Consider the following 24929-nt stretch of genomic DNA (forward strand, 5'->3'; position numbering starts at 1 on the left):
AAACATTGTAGACAATGCATATGTCAAGGCCAAAACAACTGAGGGAAGAATGATTTTTATAACATTTACAGTCAAAAGATGGTTAAATTATTAAAATTTAAGAAGCACATGATTTCAATCTATTATAAAGTAGCAAATCTTGAATGGATCATGTTTTTCAGGTTTACAGTGATATTTTCCCACAGAAACTTGAAAGAACAAGACTTGATACTGTGTTTGTTTACACTGTGAAGTGAGTTGATATCATGATATGCTTTGATACTTTTTTATTGGTAAAGATTTGATTTAATCCATTAAATTATATGAAAATACTTATTTAATTTTTTAATGATAAAAAAATCAATAAATATTAAAAAAGATGCACTGAATATGGCACTATTTTCTTACATATAGGAACGCTCATTTTATTCATAAATGGTAATCTATCTATTGTATGCATAGAATTGATTATTTTTGAAGTACTTACAGATGTTGTTTGACTTGACTCCATTGACTTGCTTGTATTCTGTCACCATCTAGTGGCGGCTGAATGTCATTACTCTCTCAATTTTCTCGGTTTTACATCCGGGTCGTTGACGTCGGCACTCGGCATTCTATTGGCTGGTGTAACGGTCAACGGAATGGACAACATGTTACAATTCATGAAATTAGTCGGACAGCTAAAAGTAAGTGAAATTCGTAATAGTACAATGTTTTGCAGGTTAACATGTCTGCTATATTAACGCTTGCTTGTGTTACAGCGCGTACCACGAACAGGATGGGTGTACAGAAATATCAAACAGCCTGAGAGTGTGTCTGATCATATGTACAGAATGTCAATGATGGCATTAACAATAAAGGACATCAGTATCAATAAAGAAAGGTTTGTATGAGGGGTCATAAACCGAGGTTTATTTACATATATGTCGACTATTTACCTTTGAACTAACGCTGATGTTCTTCTGTTTATTTGTGAATGAGGGTTGACGGTTTAATCCACGGCACGCGCTTATTCACATAAGGTTGAGAAACAGATTGAACAAAATACTAAGTTAACTTATCCTCCTCGGGTTCTTGTGTTACGATTATAAGTAACTTCAACGACGTTGTAACGTGTTTTTCGATCATTTCCATAGAATTGTGTATAAATCTATCCAAATAAACACAGATCCTTGTTGTGAGAGAAACAAAAGTTCGTGTGGCAACAGTTGCTAAAGCATGATTGGTTACTAGAGACTTTAAGGCGGGGTTTTAGAGAGGAGTCAATTCATTTAACCATTCATACTTGTGAAGTGTATTGAGATTGATTGACATTATGTGTAGTTCATTTTGATTCATTCACTGTTGTTCGGTTCATTAGACTCATTTATCCTTCTCATTGAGTTTATTCACATTTGTGCAGTGCATTGAGATTCCTTCAGATTAGCGCTGTTCATTTAGTGCGCAAATCAATCTCATTTACACTTGTTCGATTCATTAGGATTCATTCACACTTGTGTGAATCATCTAGATTCATGTATACGTGTTCGGTTCATTAGGATTCATTCACACTTGTGCAGTTCGTTTTGTTTCAGTCACACTCGTTCGATTTATTTCTATATCAATTCATATACATATTCATACCAGTCAAAGTTTTTATTAAAAAAACTGTTGAGGCTTATGCATAAATGTTCTAGAAAGCTAATTTCAAGCAACATAAATTGTATAAAATGTCTAGAAGTTTAATAAAATTATTTAAAATTAAAAACAAAGATGTGCAAAGTAAATAATAACGATCAGTTTATTAGATGCATTCACATAATTGATCATCTCTTCTCTTCACAGATGCATGAAGCTGGCTTTAGTTCATGACTTGGCTGAGTGTATTGTGGGAGATATTGCTCCTGCAGACAATGTTAGCAAAACAGAGAAGCACAGAAGGGAAAATGTATGATGGTTTTAAGTTTAATTTTACATTTAAAATATTTTGTTTGTGTACACATTAAACATTGAGAATCTTTCTCTTTAGGAGGCAATGGTGCATATCACAGGCCTGTTAGATGATGGCTTGCGGAAAGAGATTTACAACTTATGGGAGGTCAGTTAATGATCAAAACGAAACCACAGGACCAAGTTCCTTTTATTTTGGTTCAGAATGACATTATAAACTGGACTGCATCCCTCATAGGAGTATGAGGCTCAGTCCAGTCCAGAAGCCAAACTGGTGAAAGAGTTCGACCAGCTGGAGATGATAATACAAGCTCATGAATATGAAGAGTTGGAGGGGAAACCTGGCAGACTCCAGGAGTTCTTCACCTCCACTGAAGGTTTGATCTTGTTTTCTAACTTCTAAGCTCAGGATCTAATTATATAAGTAATTCTAAGAAGAGCAAGCAAAGTAAATTGTATTAGATGTGCCCAACAGTGGCCGTTCACTCCTATAAAGAACTGCAAATGTACAAATCGATTCTGTCTCACCACACATATTTTTGAATAGGCCATTTTGCAATAACTTATAGTTTTCATACTTGCAATTATTGCTTTAAATGCAATATCTTTATATTAGGGGTGTAACGGATTGTAGCTGATCCGCACAGATCCGGCCCCACCGTTCGGCACGCATGTGATTCGCAGAGTAATTGCAAAGTTTGACCATCATAAAGTGAAAGTTTATCATTTACATTTTAGATTTGTTTTTAAGTTCTGCCAATTTAAACACTCAAGCAATTTAAAACTATTCAAGCGCAAGAAGATGATAAAGCAACAAAAGACTAAGAGAATATCAAAAATATCAATTATATTTAATTTATACACTGAAGACTCTGCAGTGCTATTTACATTTGATTATTCAATTTATGTACCTGAATACTACTGTTGGAACTACTTGAAAAATACTGTTTACTTGAATTTGATTAGTTTGGCTAGTAGATTTAGCTGTTGTATTGAAGTACTTAAGGTGTTCTCTAGTTATATTTGTCTCCCCCCCACCCACTTTTGTTTGCTGATCCAAAAAATGATCCGATCAATGACTCAAAAAACACAGTATGATCCGAAACCATGAGTTTTGTGATGTAATTCACCCCTACTTTATATTGAATATTGCTATTGATTTAAATCAGGGGTGTCAAACTCAATTCGGGCCACATTCCTGCAGAGTTTAGCTTCAACCCTAAATAAACACACCTGATCCAGCTACTCAAGTCCTTCAGGATTATTTGAAGACTACAGGTGTGTGTGTTTGAGCAGGTTTGGAACTAAACTCTGCAGGAATGTGTAGCACAGAACTTGATTTCACCAAGTGCAACATATTCCTGGATCAACATCTTTGTTTCAACATTCCAATCAACCAATCAAATTTAAGGGACAAGTTTACAGTTCATGTCAAGTTTAGGCTTACCACCAGGGTTAAGTGCTTCTACATCAGTGTGATTCACCTATAATTTTTAGGGATAACTTTAGCGTAGGGTTAGGTTTAGGGGCAGGGATATGGTTAAAACGGAATGTTGTTCCAGGATCAATGCGTCTAACTCTGCAAAATCAGGACGTGCGAGTTTGGCACCCCTGATCTAGACAGATAGAGACCCTTGTCTTTAGGACATACACTAACTCTTTTGACTGCTGTATGACTCAGATGTATTTTCCCCTCTCATTACAGGCAGGTTCCATCACCCAGAGGTGTTGAGTCTGGTGAAGAGTCTGAATGAGGAAAGAGCTCGCCACATCGCTGCCAAAGGAGATAATGCTACTGAGAAGACCACTGACACAAGCTCTCACACCCTAGCAACACCATGATCTCCATTCCTGTCAGGCAATGAAGCTACCTCCACACGTCTGTGCACAAGAGTGTTTATTTTGTCGAGATATTCTGTTTTATTATCTTATTTCGTTGTACAGAAGCATGGTTTGTGGTTGTGTGATGTTCCTGTTTGTTTGAATGTTCAGCAGGACATGGTTTGTTTCCACGGTTGTAATTTTATTAATAGAAATCAACCTTTTTATTAAAATCAAATGGGAATATGTGAAACTGTGTTTTTTAACTTTTCTTTTGATCAGTATTTTACTGCCTTCCTGTATTACATTCTTTAATAAAAAGATTTTATGACCACTGAACCTGATTTTACTTTGTTAAACGCATCAAAACACAAGGGAAATGTAAACAACTCGTCCTGCAATAATTCTAACAACTTTCAAAATATGGTTGTAAACATAATCAGTTCTACAGTTCTGTAATTTTGACAGAAAAAGTGGAAAGCAAAGCATGAAGCAGGGACAACAAACAAAGTGAATCGAAGGTCTTTGCACAGACTTTGCCACATTTTACTGTCTTAATGATGAGGGAACAGTAAAATTAATAATCCTCATGTTATGGTTTATGATTTCAGTTCAGTTCACCTTTATTTCATGACTGATGAGCCGGGACTTGGTGACTTTGCAAAAAAACGTTTAATGACTAACGTTATCAATGAACGCAGCTCAACACAACACTTTGAAGAAAGATTTTGGTTATGAAATCCTCTTCCTTAAAACAATGATTGACTTAAATGTCAATGTTAAATATATAAAGCTGCAACATTTTACACAAATGTATGGAAAAAAAAACAGGACATAATAATGCTATACATTTTTGGTCAGTGACAATTATTGTTGCCAATTAATAATTCACACCAGGCATATTAGATAAATGAATAGACTGCAGTAAAACATATATCCTTAATTTGCTGTTTGCGTCTGTTATCAGCAAACATGTGCTCTAGTTGTGGGGTATACAGCAGGAAAAGGAGCATTAACAGATTTATGACAGAAAAAAAGCAAGTTAACATCCATTTAGTTAAACATTCTTTCAAGTACTTCTCTTAGGATTGGATATTCATCCATTATTTTTAGTCCTGGAAATGTATCATGCTTTGTTGCTGTTAACACAATGTTGAGTTAGTATAAATAATGATAAAGTAACGCAGGACTACACCAAAGGCAGTCTCCTTGAAAAACATACATATATTTTGAAGAAAAGTTATAGAATAAACATGCTCCACTTGGTTGTTTTCCTTCCGTACAAAAATACTAAATATTTTGCACGGATAATTCACCAGCATACATCTGAAGGCATGTATTACTGTGTCGTGGGCCCCCCGGAGCAATTTTCACTGTGGTCTCCAGACCACTAGGAGGCATCATAGTTCCACCTGTAGACCTTTAACATCTTCAGCATGAGCGCTCACCGCTCTCAGTAACGTTGTTAGTAGGGGTGTCCTGGGCGCTGGCATGGGCCGCTGATGACAGGACCTCTTCAAAACTGCCTGCACCTCCTGTTCCTCCAACCTTTGACTGCTCACAACACAAAACTCTCATAAAATTGGATAGTGTGTTGACAACAAGCACAGTGAAGTTGAAAACTCCCAATGATAAGCTGATCAATTATTAACAGCACTGAACTAAGGGACAAACAAAGTTAGTGTTTGACCACTAATAAGGTCATTTTATGTCAGGCTTACCTTAATGTTTGAAACTGTGCTTTCGACTTTCTCCTCAAAGGACTTGAAACTAGGTGAGTTCCTGTGGAATAAAGACAATTTCATTTTACTCGTTTCACCAAACCTAATCCAACTCTAAACTTGGTCCATTCAAAAGGAGTCCTAACATCCTCTCCAGGTTTTTTGTTGTGTGATGAAAAAGTTGGTACATGCAGGTATTACCATTAATTACAGATATTTAATGCAACAAAACCACGTCGGTATAAATCGAACTGTATAAAACACTCAACCTGTAGTGTACTGTTTTACATATGCATATGATATATGTGGTATCACATTATTTGATGCTTAAATGCAATAAAAGAAATAAACATGCAAAGCAAGCTGTCACACATATTTACCTCATTGTAGGCATGCTCATTGAATGGCGTATAGAATAGCTGTCCCATGAAAGCATGGCCAAGCAAAAGAGAGGTTCAATCATCATCATGGACAAAGAAATACATTGCAAATAACTAAGACATGTCAAATGCTAATAATTGAACAGTTATAATTCTAGTTATATTTAAGTTTCACTACATCTACACCACCGTTCAAAAGTTTGGGGTCGTTTAGATTTTTGTAAATCATTCCTGTGATGGAAAAGCTCAATTACTCCAGTCTTCAGTGTCACATGATCTATCATTCTAATATGCTGATTAGCTGCTCAAGAAACATTTATTACTATCATCAATGTTGAAAACAGTTGACTTAATATTTTTATAATATTATTTGAAATATAAATCTTTTGTAACAGTAACAATATAGATGTCTTTACTGTCACTTTGTATCAATTTAATGCATCGGTGCTGAATAAAAGTATTAAATTCTTTCAAAAATAAAAATACTGACCCCATACTTTTGAACGGCTTTGAACTTTCCAATGGACTATACGTATAACTATCTCATAAAGGCAAAGATTCCTGTTATAGCTATACTGGTAGTAAGCTGCATGTGAACTGGATAACTGTACAGATCATTTTGCACTTAAAAAAAACAAAAAAAAACATCTACTCAAAGCAGGTGGAAGAAAGGGGTTCTGCTATTTATCAAAGAGTATTACATGCATTATTTGTCATAAATAGTTCACAAAGAAAAACAACAGATGCTGATTTAGTAAGTGGGAGACAAAGAAATGATTGTGATTTTGGATCTTCATTGATTTGCTGAAAATTAAAAATAAAATAAGAACAGTCTATAATGCTATGCCATAGTCTCAGACATTGAACCATGTATGATTGTATTGAAATAAAAATTGAAATTGTATTGAAATATTCATATTAACTGCTCAGATATTTGAATACCCCTTCAGACCCATATTGATTATTTATGGGAGTCCTGTCTTTAAGTCAGATTTAGTTTCTGCACCGTCACTGTTCTCATGCATCATGCAGATGCTAAAAGAAAAGCAGCTATCGCTCATCTCTATCTGGGATCTATGAACACAATATCTTACCCAATGGAATGCGACCTTTGGTGCGCATCAGAGATAGGGAAAGAACAATGTAAATCATTTTTGCTGACAGATTATAGGCCATGCAACATTTGGTCATATGAGACTCAAACCACAACAACTGATTTTGTAAATGAATTTTAATACAGAGGTCACAAAAATTATTTGGACACTTAAGTTACACTTAATGTATGAACACCAAAAAAAGAACTTTTGGCCAACTGGCGTTAAGTTAATTTTTGGTCGATGCATGAAGTCAGTTTCCCTCAAGATCACACAAATTACAAATACTTTGTCTTCATTTTGAACAATTGTTTTGTCATGGGAAACCTTGTGAAATTTTCTGCTTTAAAAGTGTGCATCTAATGCAAATGTATTCATACATTTTTAAGTGTGACTTAAGTGTACTTTTTAGGGCCACTGTATATTACATTTGCTTTGAACATTAACCATTCCCAATACTGCCATTTTTGGACTGGTGAAGTGAACGTAGCACTCAGGACTGCACAACAATAAGATTTATCATTATTTAAACAAAATAAAAAGTTCATTTTTGAAGTAGAAGATATTGATGAAATCCTGAGAAGCAAAAAGCATTACTTGTCATCCAGTGTGAACTGTATCATCATGCGCTCTGCTGCTATAGCTAGGAGCCGATGAGCATGCAAGGCTACACATTGTTCTTTGAATGTTCACTGCAAACATGAGGTAGAAAACCCCCCAGACACATGCAGAGAGACAGCGTCACACACTGGCAACCAAACACACATACCTCATGGGATACAGTACCTGAAGGCCAAACATGCTGAAGTAAAATAAAGTAGGAGGTATTGGATCTACAGTAAAATCAACACTACTTTGCTAAAGTAAATGCAGGAGTGAGTAATAAATTAGAACTGGGCTTCATTGATTTTCAGTATTATATCTCTGTAATTCATTAATGAATAAGATTGTCTTAAAATGCACTAATAAGAGCATACAACATAATGAATATCCTTTAACACTTCTGCAAAAGTTCTTATATTTTGCCAATGTTTTATCTATATTTCTGACTTACCTAAACATCCTTAAAACAAGAAACTCTAATTTGATAAGCACTACTAATAATGCATATATATATATATATATATATATATATATATATACTGTATGTATGTATAATAAATGACGTATGTGAATAAATATACTGTTATGCATACATATTAATATAAGCTTATTAGAAAAAAATATAAATGCATAACATATATTCTGACAACAGTTCTATTATAGTACAAAATGTTGCTTCTCAATATCTTGTTTTAAGAATATATATTCATTAAGAAAAATGGTTAATATACTGATTTTCTGCAGTGTTTAAGATGGCCATCTTTAAAGCATGACCATTACAATATAACTCAAACAAACTGTCAACAGTCAATCATTGATCACCCTGTTGTAGACTATGACACTTCTGAAAGCATCTATTGTCACAGAAAGTCTCAACCATCCAGAAGCCAGTGAAGAGGAGCTGGTAAATTCTTCATGCCATCACAAGCTCTTATTTCTCTTCCAGCTGGATCTGCCTCCAATCTGGCCCACTGAAAGCTGCTTAAATGAGGCTTACATAACACAAACGTGCCTCTCAATCAGACTGTCCGAGGTAAGCGCCTCAAGACCACTGCCATTTCACTGTGCAACATACACAGCATGTGTGAACTATGTGTTTGTGAGAGATCCCTAGAGGGGAAAAAAACAAAACAGGAAATGACAGGACAGCAGAAAGAGGCAGAGGGGGAAGGGACATTGTACCTAATATCCCCGAACTTCCTGGTGATGGTAGTGCCCAAGTTGCTGAAGGCAGTTGAGGTCCGCTGTCCTGCTGTGGTCAGGGTCTCAGATGTCTTTTTGTATCTGCCAGAACAGTACAAAAATAACAAATATTGTCACTGATAAATAAAATAGAACTAAATATTTCAGAAAACTAAATATATATATATACACTCGGCAATAAAAAGAAGCATCCCTTTTTAAGGATACTGTATTTTTAATGACAATTTTATAAAAAGCTTTACAAATCTTTATTGTAAAGGGTTTAACCTATTTTTTTCATGCTTGTTCAATGAACCAAAAACAATTATTGCATATGCACCTTTGGAACAGTCCTTAAGACACTAACATTGTCCAGGTAGTAGACAAAGACACAGTTCCAATAGGACACTAAAGAGACCTTTTTACTGACTCTGAAAACCACCAGGAGAAAGATGCCTACAGGTGTGTGAACAAGCCAAGAGGACTGCAGATGTGGCCAGAGCAATAAACTGCAATGTCTGACAGTGCTACAGGGAGACAGGTGATCGTCCTTGCAGTCCCAAACCACATATAACCAACCAGACATGTTTGAGAACCTGCAAGTGCCTTGGTGGAAGAGTGGAGTAACATCTCACAGCAAGTCCATGAGGATGGACAGTGCCTTTAGCCCCGTTGTAACCTATATGGTTAAATCTTTAGTGTATGTTACAGTGCATTAAACATGACATTAAAATATTAGGCATGCCAGTTCCCAAAGGAGACTAGAGAACGAGAACAAACTTTAAACCAAGTAGCCTACAGACACAAAAGGTGCATTTTCTGAATTATAATCAAGAAGAACTTTACTTCACTTTTTCTGTATGATCTCGCACAAAACAGGAAGAAATGCTGCTTCAGTATAGAGAATACAAGAAGATAGTCCACAAAGGGAACAGTGGATTCATAATGCTAATTTCACTGAAATTTCACTGGTATCTGAAATTTGGTGTTATAACCTTATATCTTAAGGCAGAGCGGGGCCAATAAAAAAAATCCTCCTCGTTGAGCCCGGATAAGAGTGAGTGACTTCCTTATTCTATGCTTTTTCATAAATGTCTATTTGAGAGTCCCATCACATTTTAGACAGCAAGTTAATAAGAAGTCACAAAATTATTTTGACCCAAAAGCTCCTCAACAAAACTTTAAACATTTAATAACATTTTACACATACAGTATCCAAAGTGGCACATTCCGATCAGTCACAAGACAAGACAAAAACTTGCGTTTCTCACATAAAGCTATCTTATGTCTTCAGAAGACTATAGTACACAAGTTGTCATTGTCATGTCATAAGGAAAAGTGCAGTGTGAACTGCGCGAAAAAAAACCTCTTGTGTTCTATGGAAGACAGAAAGTCATACAGGTTTGGAATGACATGATGCTGAATAAATTATGAAAGAATATTTATTTTTGGGTGAACTAGTCATGCTACAAGGTACATTTCGCAGCTTAATTATGTAAGGTGAATCACATTGTGGAATTACATGCTTTGAATAATAGCACATCTAGACTGACCCAAGAACAATCAACTGTAGGAGCTGGAAATCTAGTCAATTGATGAAAGAATGAGTCACTCAGACTAATACAGAAATGATCCAGATCGGTCAGAAGACGCCATCTGATCAGTTTGTCCCTCTCAGCCCATGCCAACTGCGACATGAGAAGGGCTTTTCATTTGAGATGCTAGTTACCATGACACTGTAGTAACTTAATGACCAGATGAACATGGGGATATAAACAGAGTTAGACATACTTATTATCATATAAACATACCCTTTAATGTTATTCTAACGATTATAATGTTAAACTATAACTCAAAAAAAAAAGTTTAAGTGTCAAATAATTAAAGTGTCAATAGCGAAAGTTAAGTCTGGAGACAGAATGTTAGTTTATAGAATTGTTCTATAAGCAAACTTTCTAGCAGATTTGATTTCCAAAAAATAACATTTCAACAAGTCAATCCACCAGAGCTAACGAGAATGGGCAACACTTTGGGCAAAAGTGTCTGCTAAATGAATTAATGTATAATAAATAACTGTTTTTCTGATATCATAAATTCACATAATCTTTGCTTATGAATTGTTTCTATTCATCATGCTTGTAACCTGTGTATTAATCTGTTTAAAAACAGAATAGCTGTTATTCACTATGAGAAGTAATTTTAAGTAAGCCTCTACACTATTTCCCTTTCATTGACAATAATAGGCCATTTGATTATGTCTATGTTCAGTGTGTAAGTATAAAGCGAAAGAGGGATGTGCAGGAAGCCTTGTCGCAGTGACATAATTACCGTGCAAAGGGTCTCAGACAGGCGCTATTTGTATAACTGAATGTGAATTGAAGTAGATATGGATCACATCATGAGAGCTATAACCTAAATATACATTGACACAGGGAAACACAGCAGTTTCAACATGCTCTTTCAGATTGCAATTCATTCTTAAGAAGGAAGCATGTTAGTAAAAAACAGGGGTAACACTTTATTTTAAGTTACACGTTACTACATGTACTTAGTATAGTAATAATGAGTAATAGCTTAACTACAAGTAAACCAAACCCTAATCGTAATATAGGAAATACATGTAGTTAAGTAATATTACTAAGTACATATTTGAGTAAGTACAACGTAACTATGTCACCTTAAAATTAAGTGTAACTTTACTGACGGCTCTAACTACTGACAACTCAGAATTGGTTCTCTATTTGTCTCCATGTATCATGCACTCTGATCTTTGAAACTTTGCAGACCTTTTACTTTCACAAAAAGCTACATTACACGAAAGGTAATATCTGAAGAACTACTAGGTTGTTAAAAAGTGTTGTTTTTTTTGTCCATCATTTTGGTCATGTGTCATAACCCCCACTATTTTCCTCTTGAAAAGGTGCATGCCTCTGTAGTCACAATAAGCCACAACGAAAGATGACATTAATCACAGGGTTTAGCAAACACTACTGTACTTACGCAGTGCTGGTCTGCATGTCGTACCAGCTCTTGCTGAAGTTCTGTCGTAGTTCACTCAAGGGTGTGATCCCTAGTATCTGTTTCAACTCCAAGTGACGTTTTTCTTTGGAGGCCAGGACTTGTTTCAAAGTAGTGATTTCTTCTTCTAACTGACAGAGGGAAAATAGGTCAAGGTTGGGGGCTGAGAAGCTCTTGTGATGCTTTTCAGATTTATATATAACAGCTAGAAAATGTACAACTGAACAACAAATAATGCAGTTTTAATATGAATTGTCCACTCTTTTTGTCCTTTCTGTCTCACACACAAGTACTGTGATACAGTTAACGTCAGCCTTACATGGCTTAATGGACTGTGTGGATCTGGGGGGATCAAATAGCCCAGGGAAAAAAATGGAAAAGCTTAGGTCACATGATTTCCAATCAAGGGTGTATGTTCTGGACGAGATAATGCAGGCCGTTTGTGCGGCAACAGCACAGTAAATTTCAGTGACTACAGTACAGTAAACTGGATCACATGTCAATACTAACCTAACTACACTTTTTCACAAATAAAAGTCATTTTTAAGGGTCATCTCCTTTGCACTTTTTACATTGAGTCACAACATGCAAAGAAGGAAAATGACAGATCTGCAGGATTTGCATAACATGCGAGACAATTTCTGCTTGAGCTTTGTGGCCTTTGAGTTCACAGACTAACACTGTTTCTAAGGATAAAACAGCTCTTAATGTGCCTGCACTGCACCTCGTTTTCCTAGTTTACAGCCCGAAAACATTGGGGAAAGTACCTTAGTCAGTTCATTCTCCATTTCCTCTCGCTCCTCTTCTGTGACAGTGTTGTTGAGGTCCACCTCTGACACCATGTCCTCATCCACTTCCTTTAGAGACTCTTTGTCCAACAAACCTGGAAATAAATGTACAAAAATAGAAGAACTAATGTTATTGTTAACATGTCTCAGTCATATGTACAAATCTATGAGAACACATTCTTTCACAGAAATATCTTGTGTAAACTCGATCCACCATTGCTAAAAGGATGACAAAGACCTTAAACCATTTAGCCAAAGTCTCAAACTCATCATTAAAGGATAAGGGTGTAATGAATCAGATTAGTTATGCATTTATTTATGCCACTCCAACCTGAAAATGTACATATGAATTTTCAGCATCATTACTGTCTTCAGTGTCACATGATCATTCAGAAATCAGCCTAATATGCACATTTTCTGCTCAAGAAACAATTCTTATTATTATCAATGTTGAAAACAGTTGTGCTGCTTAATATTTTTGGGGATACATTTTTTTCAGAATTCTTTAAAGACTAGAAAGTTCAAAATAATGCCATTTATTTCAAATACAAATCTTTTGTTAGGCTAAATTATAAATGTCTTTACTGTCAAGTTTGATCAATTTAATGCATCCTTGCTGAATAAAAAGTATTAATTGCTTTTTTTATTAAATCTTACTGATCCCAAATTTTAAATGGTAGTTCATATGACTTATTTATAAGTTTTCTGAAACCCTACAATTTCTTTAGCCCACATGTATTCAAATTGTGAGATTGCATTTAAAATGCTGGATGTATACACCAAGATGTGAATAAAATTGCCATATTTGCATAAACTTTTTGGAATGGAATCACTTCTTTACTTGCAGTTTATTTTTTGCGATATGATTTTCCACAAAATATAAATTCAGAACGGATGGAAACAGCTAGTTTTAGGTAAACTAAAACACAAGTTCACCCATTATGTCTTAAATGGCATTTGCCAGTATACAGAAACTACCTTTCAGTCAGTGTGACAACAGCAGTGAAGCCTTTAAACACATTTAACCATCACCTTCTCTATGTAATTATCCTGCCTCACCCCTGAATGAAGGTGTATTTTTTGCAGTTCTAATGAAAGGTTGTACACAAAAAGACGAAAAGACTGAAAACACCTTGCAAACATGCCACATCAATCATCTGAAGAAGGTAACAGTTATAATAGAGCTTTACATGTTTCCTTTTATTGGTTAGTTCGCCCAAAAAAGATTTACTCAACCCGTAAGACTTTCGTTCATCTTCGAAACACAAATGAAGATCTTTTTGATGAAATCTGAGAGCTTTCTGTCCCTCCGTTGATACGCAACTATAACTTTCTTCATCATATAAAGCGATAGTGTCTCTTCAGAAAATTTTGAGGACTAAACCACTCAATTCACATGGATTAGTTTTACAATCTCTTTATTAACTTTTTGAAGCACCAAACTCAAAGTGGTAGTTGCGTAGCTGTCAACGGAGGGACAGAAATCTCTCAGATTTCATCAAAAAGATCTTCATTTGTGTTCCGAAGATGAACAAAAGTCGTGCGGGTTTGGAACGACATGAGGGTGAGTAAATAATGACAGACATTTTTGGGTAAACTAACCCTTTAAGATCAGTAGATCACATTATGAATCCTAAGAAGTGGTCAACTGATTTACAAAATGATGGCATTTTTACAAGCATCATGGAAGTATGTTTTGAGGCAACAAAAGGCTGATTTCATAATAGCTGACATGCTGACACAGAGACTAGTGACCAAAACAGTAGTATTCTCTCATGCATTTGAGGACTGAAAGCTAACTTAGTAAAGTAAAGAGAAGAGGACATGAAAGCAGGAATATGGTTTAATTACCACAATTATCACTGAAAGCTCAACCCAGTTCCCCAAAATCCTTTAACTCAGAACACCATTATGCGTATCAGTTTCATTTCAGTATGGCAAGACATGCCTGGCATGGCTTACATAAATACATATTTTACATTAAGTGTGTTTATTGAAGAGTGAAATTACACTGAAATTAAATTACAAAGTCTTATTTGTAAACTCAAACCCCTTTAAAATTAGACTGTGAATTTTTTTACAATTCACTTAAAACTGTTCTTTAAAAGAATTATGTTGGAGATCAAAAACTAAACCTCACAATAAATGATGAAGCACAAATGCATTTGATATGCCTCCGGTAATGTGAATAAACGTTGAGGTTGTTTTTGTCCAGAAGGAAACAAGAGTCACATCTTGGAGGTCTGGTCAGTCATTACTTGGGAAACTGATTAGAGTGCTGTGGTATGAAACGCGTGATACACTTTCAGAGGCTAATGCAATCAGCAGGTAGAAGAGCAGAACGGTTTTAGCAAAAGAAAAGTGCTCAGGAATGAGATCCCAGATCCATCATTTACACCACACACAATGCCTGCACAGAAGATCATATCTACATGTTTAAAACTAAAGCAAGATGGTTCAGTGCTTGCTATAAGACATTAACTTCAGACTAAGTATGTTATGCATTTCCACTGCTCTTCATCTGTCCTTCAAACTATATTTGCTTTCAGCACACAATATAACCCATTTAGATTTTCAGGTCTCATTAAACACCTTTTACATCACGCCTTATAATTGTTTCAGTTTGAAGTGTGAAGTAAGTTTGAGTAATAAAATAGCACGGATAAATAAACCTTGTACATTTCACACAAAAAAACATACATCAATTATTTTTTTAAAAGCTTAATTTATATGTCATAATATGAACAATTAAGGTGACGTTTTATTTTGATAGTCCACTTTAAACATTCTACTTTGACTTTGCAAGTGTATTAATAGACTGTCTGCTTAATATCTGCTAACACTTTATTTTGATGCTCCCCCAAGAGACATTCTACTTACTATAAGCAACTTCATGTAGCCTAAACTTAGTCTACTAACCCTAACATCTAACCATAACCTAACAGTCTGTCAAAAACTGCTCCAAGACTTTGGTTGAGGATCCAAACACAGCTTTCTTAAAGGACAAGTTCGGTATTTTACACTTAAAGCCCTGTTTACAGATCGTTTCTGATGAAATAGAACGGTTAAGATTAAAATTTTGACACATGCTGCTGTCCCGAGAATTTTAGGTTTATTTCGCTTTCCCCCCCACCTACAGAATGGCTGCATAGGTGCACTCGAACATATCCTTCCTAAAACGCATTAAACTTTCATTTACAAAGAGATGAAACTCACCGAGTGGTCAGGGGTGTTCACTGATATGCTCATACAAAAATCGCTGCAAAATATGCTTTCCAACAGGTTTTATCGTAGTTTTTGTCCAACTCCATTGACTTGTATTGAAAGAGCTGTGTGAGGTACGGTATTACTCCGCCGCTTCTTCTTCTTCTGTGTATTCAATGAAATGCCAGTGGTTTGCTTGCAATTGGCAAAGGTGCATTATCGCCACCAACTGGGCTGGAGTGTCTATTATTCAAGCTCTCAACGGAAGAATCTACGGGTGTGAGACGTTTGGAAAAATAGATCCACAGTTTTACAACGAATGGTAAAACACCTGTTGGAAAGCATATTTTGCAGCGATTTTTGTATGAGCATATCAGTGAACACCCCTGACCACTCGGTGAGTTTCATCTCTTTGTAAACGAAAGTTTAATGCGTTTTAGGAAGGATATGTTCGAGTGCACCTATGCAGCCATTCTGTAGGTGGGGGGGAAAGAGAAATAAACCTAAAATTCTCGGGACAGCAGCATGTGTCAAAATTTTAATCTTAACCGTTCTATTTCATCAGAAACGATCTGTAAACAGGGCTTTAAGAGTAAAATACCGAACTTGTCCTTTAAGGCAATTCAAAATCATAATCCATGTAACAGGCGATGGGTCAAACACACAGGCAAACAGTCCAAACATAAAAAACAAGGTCCAAGAGACAGGCAAACATTGAAATATGGGAAAGCAGGGATATAGACACAATACGTGTAACTCAGAAACGCAGTGTCACACTAAACAAGACTTTGCAATGAATGCCAGAAAACACAGAGTTTATCAAAATAAAGTGTAACCACAAAAATTGATTTTCTCCGCACATATTAACGTGATTATTTGTGATAAAGTTTTAGTGGCCGTTTACACAACACCGTTTTCATGATTAAATTAAGTGGCCATTTACACGCCCCAATTTTAAACTAAAAACGTAAAACTTTTTATGCGTTTTCGTTCATTTACAATGACAACAACGTTTTGGGGGCCATTTGAAAATGCTAACTTTTGAATTTGGGTTTCAAAGTGCAAGTTTTTGAAAATGATACTGCTATCAACTCCGTGTAAACTACAGAAACACAATTTTGTGTAAACGGTGACGTTATGCACATGCGTATTACGTGTTCAGTCTATATGCGTGTAGTGTTTCTTTACAAAGTGATGTCGCCAACTACTGGCCTGGCATGCATAATGCCGTCGTTTTTGCGGACCTGAGTGAACAGAGATCATTTTGAAAATAGTGTCGTCTGTACGCAAAAAAATTCAAAGGAAAAACTTTTCCGTTTTTAGTATATCATTGTCCTGTAAACGTACCCTCAATTAATTAATCAGCATATTATATAATTTAACAAAATGTTTTAATTTGGTAACAGACTTACAAAAATCACCATGGACAAATTAGCTTTGACTGTTAAAATTTTTGTCTGGATATTTAAATGTCATATTATAATGGAAAACAGTCTCCAACATAGTGCTTGTGGCTGACATTTAAAATATGAAATAATCAGTATGACAATTCAGAGACACAACGTCCTCAAAATGACTTTTTCAGAGGAAAATCGCTGATAATAAGATATTAAGAAATTAACACTAACATGACAGTATACACACAAGCAAACACTATTTGAGCACTGCATACAGTCTGTAAGATTCTTTATTTGCTTTTAGATATAATAGATTTTTTTTATAGATTAAAACTGAGGGTTGGATCATTGAGCATAACTCAGAAGAAAAGCAATTATTTCACAGTTCCACCGCCTCATTGTTCAGGTTGCCTAGTAACTTTCCTGATGCCTTGCATCAACCTCCCAATTATCCCATGAATCAGATTCCCTAAATCTATTTAAGGGTCTGTGTCTCGAATAAGAAGAAGAACAGAGGATCATTTTCATTGTAAATATGTAAAATAATACCCTTTCTATTCCATTGCCTTAATACTGTGTCTACACAGACACTGAGCGTAATATTTTTTTTAAAACGGAGAACTGCGTGATATTGAATTGCTTTATTCAACAGCATCAAGATGAAATGCGGAGATATCGGATTTAAGCCAAGATCATTTGAAAAAATAATGCTATAATACAAAACAATTTTATTTTAACACCAATTAAAATAATAACATGGCTCCTGCTGAAAACCCCCAGCTAAATCCCGATTCTGATGGCAGCTGGTTATGGTTTCTAGATCAACCTTGAATCTAGACTAACTGAACCTGAAGCTGGGAACCTGGCTGAGCTAGATAACCAAAGACAACTTCAAGTGGTTGGTCATCTTGATCATCTACATAAATCTGTATCTTTTCATTAGAAACCATATACGGAAGAAATCATTCTTTCGAGTTGGTTCTTTTTGAATGAATTGGTTAAATCGGTTAGTTGAAACGGACTACTTGAAAGAACCGATTCGCTGAAATGAGTTTGACTTGTCATGACTAAAAGAACAGTAAAACGCAATAGAGAAGAGATAATCACAGAGAAACCTTTGTGCATTTTCTTTCAGTTCTATTTTTGTCATTAACGGGCCAATCAGAGTTCATCTTTCTCATGTTCTTATGTCTGGGTGAGCAAGTCAGAGTCGTGTCATGGTGTTCGGTGTGTCATCTGAGTAACTAAGTGTCCCTTTAGGGCAGTGTGCTCGACGGTTCAGCTTCTTCAAGCTCACTGGACTATGCGCTACTATTCTGTCCAACCCTCTCAGTGTCCTCATTTTCCTTCTTGACTCACAAAGAATCACTTCACTGTCCTCAGAGGAAGATTGCAATGTGTGGAGGAGGAGGCCATTCTTATCCTCATCAGATGAAAAAAACATTACTATCACCCACTGAGAGGAATGAAAGACAACACAAACCAGAGATGAGTGGGGGAAAAAACAAACAATCTTGGGTAAATCTATGTATAACACTGCTGACAACTGAATAAACCAATGAATGACTCATAATACTCAAGTCAAAATAACCATAATACATAATGTTAATACACTCAGTTGCCTAATGGAAAGAAAACTATAAATAATAGCCAAGAATAACAATTGTTCAGCAAGTTGTGTGAATGACTTTTATATTCATCTTGATTCATCAATGACACAAAAACTATCAATGGAAATCCAAATTCTGAACTTAATGCAAATCTTAATAAAACATTTTTTTAAAATACTATAATAGTATATAAATAATACTAATAGGCTTATAACACTAATATATGCAATTGATTTAATATTTAATATAGCATCAATTGCATATATTAGTGTTATAAGCCTATTAGTATTATTTATATACTATTATAGTATTTTTAAAAAATGTTTTATTAAAATAATATGTAATAACATTTTAATAATAATAATAATAATATTTATTTAGACTATTAGTTGAATATTATATTTTATTAATATTTTAAATAAGCTTAATAGTTTTTTTATTAATTACATTTTAGTTTAATATTCAGTAATTTTGTTAAGTGCTTTTGTCATTTTATTTTAAATATCTTTTTAAATTTTGCTTTAATTTATTTTAATTTCAGTCTTCGTAATTTTAGTACTTCATCTTACAAACTTATTTTATTATCGATAAGACAACATTTCTAATTCTCATAAGTTTTTCATCTAATATTTATTTTATTTTAGCCTTATATCAATTAATGGAAATGACTTTTAATAGTTTTAGTTTTAGTTAACATGCTAACTTTCATGGCACTAAACAACAAGTCTTAGAAAAGTGTGACAACTGGAACAAATCCTGATTTTTTCACAAAATGCAACACAATCTATTCAGAGCTTGAAATAAAGCAGTATAATTTAAGAGCATGGTTTCAGTGAAGAATTGCGTCATTTCTGGCCTTGCCAAAGTAATCTGAGGGATTTCTCCTTAGTGATTATCTGACTGGATTTAATTCCGTCTGACTGCTGCACAGAGACACGGCAGAGTATTTAGTGACTGGCAGATTCCAGATGGTGAGGATGCAAAGTGTGTGTAATGGGTTGTTTTTATAACTCAGCTAAGCTACATCCTTCAGATGAAATTAGATGTTTCTGCGACCTACCTGCATGGAAAGTTTCTCTGTCTTCTGTGGTTCAGCAAATTGAAAATAAGAAGAACAATGCATGAAATGATTCATGAGCTGATGATACACCAAATCCAAACAGATTACATATGGCACTCACATTTCAAAGAACATGCAAACAGGGATATTCAACAATATCATTCAAAAACAAAAGTACACAGACATGCAAATCAAACCAATGCTGACTCATTCAAGGAACCTCAACATGACATGCATTTGAAGAACAACAAAGGGTCTGTGTCTGTCAATCAAATAATATCACAATTCTAGGGTCTAGCAGTGTCTACAAGTTTTAAAATGTGCTAAAGTCTCAGACTATTTCCATCTAAAAGCACCTATGTGAAAAAGCTGTAGACAACCCATCAGCTCAGAGGTGGAAACGAGTGATCTACACACACACAGACTACAGAGGTTGGGTTTGTCACATTCACTTTCGTTACATTGCACAGCAAGCTCTTACCCCAGTCTAAAGCGTCAGAAGTCAGTACGCTAGAGTACAGCTCTGTGAAGTACGGTTGGCAAAACAAACAGATATTAAAGGTTGAATACACAAATGCACTGACTTTACTGAACATGTTGATTTAAATACATTTATTTAAAAGAAAATTAAACTACAACTACATAGGCTACTACGAATACACTGTTTTCATGGTTGTACTTTGCCATCCTATACTATACTACACTATACTATACTATACTGGGTTCAAAAATACATTTTCTGAATTCAGAACTGCATACTAGTATACTACTTGTACTATTACCATATCTTTCTGTGACAGAAATAGTAAGAGTAGTATGCTAGTATGTTTGCAAATTCAGCAACTGGCTACATTTCCAGTTCACAAACTGAACTAATAGGTTATACTTATAATTTACTTGTATTTTGTCCAAGTTAAAACTTGTATAAAATACACTATTCCATAAATTACCATTTAATTTAACTTTACTGTACTGTACTACTAAACAACAACACTGCAAAGCTACGTCAAATTCACATTTATTGTTGTAAATGACTGAGTTTTATTTATTGACATGATTTCATTTACTATACTATACACTATACTACTTTTGTTACTGTTAGTTTCTGAATGTTTACTGTAATATACTAAATAGGTTTGCTCATTGAGCACATATCAATGGTCTTGTTGTTACAGGTTATGGTCCTTGACCTCAAACATAGACCGGCCTTTCTCGCTTCAGAGCAAAAAAGGACCACAGTATACCAACGTGTAAGAAGTCTTATTACACCGAGATAGATTGATAGTATTTATATGACTTTTCATTGCCCAACCCTGCAATTAGAGTTTGTTGCACTACATTGGTGGAGCAACGCAGTACCAGGTGCCAACAGGATGTCTATACTACAGTACTACTGTAGCCTACTTAAACAGTTTTGTTTAGTTAAAGGCCAGCCAATTCACTGGTACTCCCACTGGAACATATCTGGTCACAAGATTTCAATTATTTAGCTCAGGACAATCACGTGGAAATGAAATGGAAAGGTCACATGGTTGTCCAGATCGGTGCACCTAAAGGAACATGAGAGGGAGGAGCTCCATCTAATTCTCTCATTTGTTTACGTGTTTTGGCAACAGATCCCTGGAAAAACTTGATCACGTGTCTGACTTAAGCTCATGCACATCATTAGAATGAAGCCTAAATGACTAGAGAAGTATGTACAGATAACTTTTATGTAGCTGATATTTATATAATAGAGTACTATTGGGCTAGTTATGTTTTAATCAATTATATGTATTTTTCTGGTATGCAAACTTAAAACCAACAAAACGTGCCTCTTTAATTTGGATCTACTCAAGTTATTTAAGGATACACAAAGTGAAACGATATTTACAGAAGTAGGCTATTCAAACACATTTCCAGGATTTTCACAGAACATAAGATATGAAAGTGATCGGAAAGTAAGCTCACCCTGTTGTCTGGGCTCCATATCAGCGGTACTGTGCAAATGCAGGTCCAGTACACGCACACACACACAGAACCTCTCAGTTCAGACAGAAATATCGCGTCCTACACAACCGTTTCACACACGCGTCTGCTGTCAAAACCACACCCATTACCAGGGCAGCTTCAGCCACCGACCAATAGGAGCGGCCCTAATTAGTATGTTATGATTTAGTAATAGAGCATATTTCATGGTAAATATCATATAGACTGTAAAAAAGAGAATTTTTAAATATACACAAGCGAAAGTTGCTACATAAAGACTACAACTGTTGTCCGATTCCTAAAGCACCTAAACTTGTATCCATTATCTAACAAACTGTTAGCAACATGAACTTTTTGTTTTGTTGTAAAAGACAACAGCTTCAAAATCTAGGTTTGATTGTGTGCACTTTATGTTGTAACTTGTAGAACAAAAACCGTTAAATACATTTTATTAACGTCAATCACATACTTTTTACTTTTACTACAATCCAAAATAGCTACTCTTCAAGCACAAATGAAAATCCAGAGGGAACCCATGGCTCAAAAATGATCTTCCGGGGTTTTAGAGCAACAACCTGCTCTAGGTCATTTATAATCAATAATTGGTAACTTATAAAACAAAACAATGCTATTAATAAAACCAAGCTTAATTCGCAGTCTAATATTATTTATTTATTTATTATTATTTTTTATTACAAAGGAATGCCAGTTTGGCATACCAAAATGATGATGTCATGAGTGACACGTGTACCTGAGAAGCGTCAAGGAGTTTACTGTCGGTTAAATTGTCCTTGCGGTCAACAGCGCCATCTCCTGGTTAGACACGGAAAAAATAGGCTGGCCTGAGAATGCAATGGAGATATAAATAATAATAATAATAATAATTTAGTACAAAATAGAATAGAATAGAATAGAATAGAATAGAATAGAATAGAATAGAATAGAATAGAGCAGAACATGCTCAGTTTTCAATTGAAGTACTCCTTGTGCCAAGTTATGCAAAGCGCTTAATGATGTATAACAAGAGCTAATATTTATTGATGTGACTATGGGAGCTTTAAGACAATTATTGTAATAAGGAAGGGTTTAAACTGTAATGAGTCAACAGCACTTCAAACATGGATATACAAACACAGAGCAGATGATCCTACAAAATAATAGTGTTAAAATAAAAGTATTTAGTTAATATTTATAATGATGTTATTGCTGTTTGCTAAGCTTCACAAGTGTTGGCAACATACAAAATGTCACTGTTATTTTGACCACTAGGTGTCAGACTTGTTCAAAACGACCACTTATAAAGAACCACAGCAATCAGCCCCAAATTCACTTGAAGATATGGATGATTGTGTTACTATACATGGGTACTTTGCTGGTGTTTATTATTATTATTATTATTGATATTAAAAGTGCTGGGAGAAAACAATGAGCTATGACTGATATGACGGAAGGAGATATTTATGGTATTTCCTAATAAATAAAACTATTTTTGCCATGTCCTCCCATGGCGTTTATATACAAATAAAAATGTCTATTTGAAAGAGTTAATAAAAAAATAATTTGTTAATATTATATTTTTGACCAAAATTGTATAAACCTCCATGGTCTCATGTCATCACCACCACTGTATTTGACTAAAATCCCTGAGCAAAAAAATTAATCAAACTAAATCACATTTGGTCACCAAAGAATAATACATTTAGTACATGAAGAACATTGCAGTCATTACATTTTGTCAAAAACATTGCGATAAAATTAGAGCCCTTGTATAAAGAAGAAGATCCTTTGAACTTTGACATTTTATAAATTGTAACTATCACCACATTCATATTTAGTCATTTAGCATACACTTCATCCAACAAATGAGAAAGCATCATTAATAAGTCAATAATATTTGCAGCTCTAAGTTTCAAGAGTAAGAACTACAATATACCAATGTGAGTCACCCTTTTATTGTATTAACCTGACAGAGATTGATATTAGAGTCTGGTTGAGCAGCTGGTACTGGTGTCAACAGGATGTCAGTCAGTCAGCTGACCTCAGGAAGCAAACCCCTCACAAAGTGCTTAGACAGGCAGGAAATTGATTTGACTGGAATGTGCATTATCAGAGACTACCAGCAGGGAGGGACAAAGAAGGAATCCTGAGGAAACTGTGACTCAAGTGACATGTTGTAATCTCTGTTTGCTAATGTTGTCCTCTGTGTCCAGATGGTGATCTTCACTTACATAGACAAAAGCTGATATTCTAATGGAATGCTTTAGATGCTCAAAACTGAATGTCAATATCACTGTGCAGATAAGGGTGAGCGTTCAAACTTTACAAGAGGCAATGTACTAAAAATCCTTTATTTGGTGTTCCCGGGAAAAAATGACTGCCTTTTAAATAGCTTATACATCTTTCATTATGCTGTATTATCACCAAATATTGGATTTAATCTTTCTGTCAACTTGCTTTCTTTCATTAAAATTGACTAATAGACCATAGGTCTCATTGAGCTGAGCTCATGCACCTCTGTTTTTGAGTGAAAAAAAATTCACTCAAGCTTATTCCTACATTTTTAAATAAAAAAAAAAACAAAAAAAAAAACAGGCGCGTAATCTCAGATCAATGAGGCCTACGATCAATCTGTTCTAAAAAGTAATACAAAACCTGTCCTAATTAAAAGAAAACAAGTGGATGAAAAGATTGGATACAATATTTGGAAATACCAAAGCATAATTAGTTATTTATATAAGCATATATATATATATATATTAGGGCTGTCAAACGATTAATCGCGATTAATCGCATCCAAAATAAAACTTTGTTTTTACATAATATATGTGTGTGTACGGTGTATAATTATTTTCTATATATAAATACACACACATGCATGTATATATTTAAGAAATATTTGCATGTATATACTGTGTATATATATTTATATTATATATAATTTATATTATATATAAATATTTTATATATAAATAACACATTTTTCTTAAATATATATGCATGTGTGTGTATTTATATATAGAAAATAATTATACTCCATACACACACATATATTTTGTAAACACAAACTTTTATTTTGGATGCGATTAATCGCGATATATATATATATATATATATATATATATATATATATATATATATATATATATATATATATATGTACACACACACATACAGT

The 24929-nt window shown here is 34.7% G+C and overlaps 3 protein-coding genes across 5 annotated transcripts in view; 1 reads left to right on the top strand and 2 right to left on the bottom strand.

Moving 5' to 3' along the window:
• The window catches only part of hey2 (hes-related family bHLH transcription factor with YRPW motif 2), a 50643-nt gene extending 49461 nt beyond the window's left edge, over nucleotides 1-1182 (bottom strand). Inside the window, exons 1-2 of the mRNA XM_079889375.1 lie at nucleotides 918-1182; nucleotides 467-600 (exon numbers count right to left, since the gene is read on the bottom strand). The gene's annotated coding sequence lies outside the window, so the exon portion shown is untranslated. The remainder of the gene's footprint in view (nucleotides 1-466; nucleotides 601-917) is intronic.
• hddc2 (HD domain containing 2) lies at nucleotides 561-3803 on the top strand. Its single transcript, XM_079889393.1, has 6 exons — nucleotides 561-665; nucleotides 741-862; nucleotides 1804-1906; nucleotides 1988-2056; nucleotides 2147-2285; nucleotides 3614-3803. Exons 1-6 carry the CDS (start codon nucleotides 621-623, stop codon nucleotides 3748-3750), a joined length of 615 nt encoding a protein of 204 aa, XP_079745519.1. The 5' UTR covers nucleotides 561-620; the 3' UTR covers nucleotides 3751-3803.
• tpd52l1 (tpd52 like 1) lies at nucleotides 3792-21883 on the bottom strand. 3 transcript variants are annotated; one of them, XM_079889388.1, is made up of 9 exons: nucleotides 21737-21880; nucleotides 20268-20309; nucleotides 19787-19810; nucleotides 12495-12610; nucleotides 11710-11858; nucleotides 8710-8811; nucleotides 5831-5869; nucleotides 5451-5511; nucleotides 4058-5283 (listed from the first exon to the last, which is right to left on the bottom strand). In XM_079889388.1, the coding sequence occupies exons 1-9, from the start codon at nucleotides 21753-21755 to the stop codon at nucleotides 5161-5163; spliced, it is 675 nt and encodes a 224-aa protein (XP_079745514.1). In that variant the 5' UTR covers nucleotides 21756-21880; the 3' UTR covers nucleotides 4058-5160. The 3 variants fall into 3 exon arrangements, with proteins under 3 accessions (XP_079745516.1, XP_079745514.1, XP_079745515.1); XM_079889389.1 differs by lacking the exons at nucleotides 19787-19810; nucleotides 20268-20309 and having other exon boundaries at nucleotides 21737-21865; XM_079889390.1 differs by lacking the exons at nucleotides 5831-5869; nucleotides 19787-19810; nucleotides 20268-20309 and having other exon boundaries at nucleotides 3792-5283; nucleotides 21737-21883.
• Nucleotides 21884-24929: the final 3046 nt, after the last annotated feature.

Source organism: Squalius cephalus, assembly GCF_949319135.1.
Source record: "Squalius cephalus genome assembly, chromosome: 12".
NCBI lineage: Eukaryota > Metazoa > Chordata > Actinopteri > Cypriniformes > Leuciscidae > Squalius > Squalius cephalus.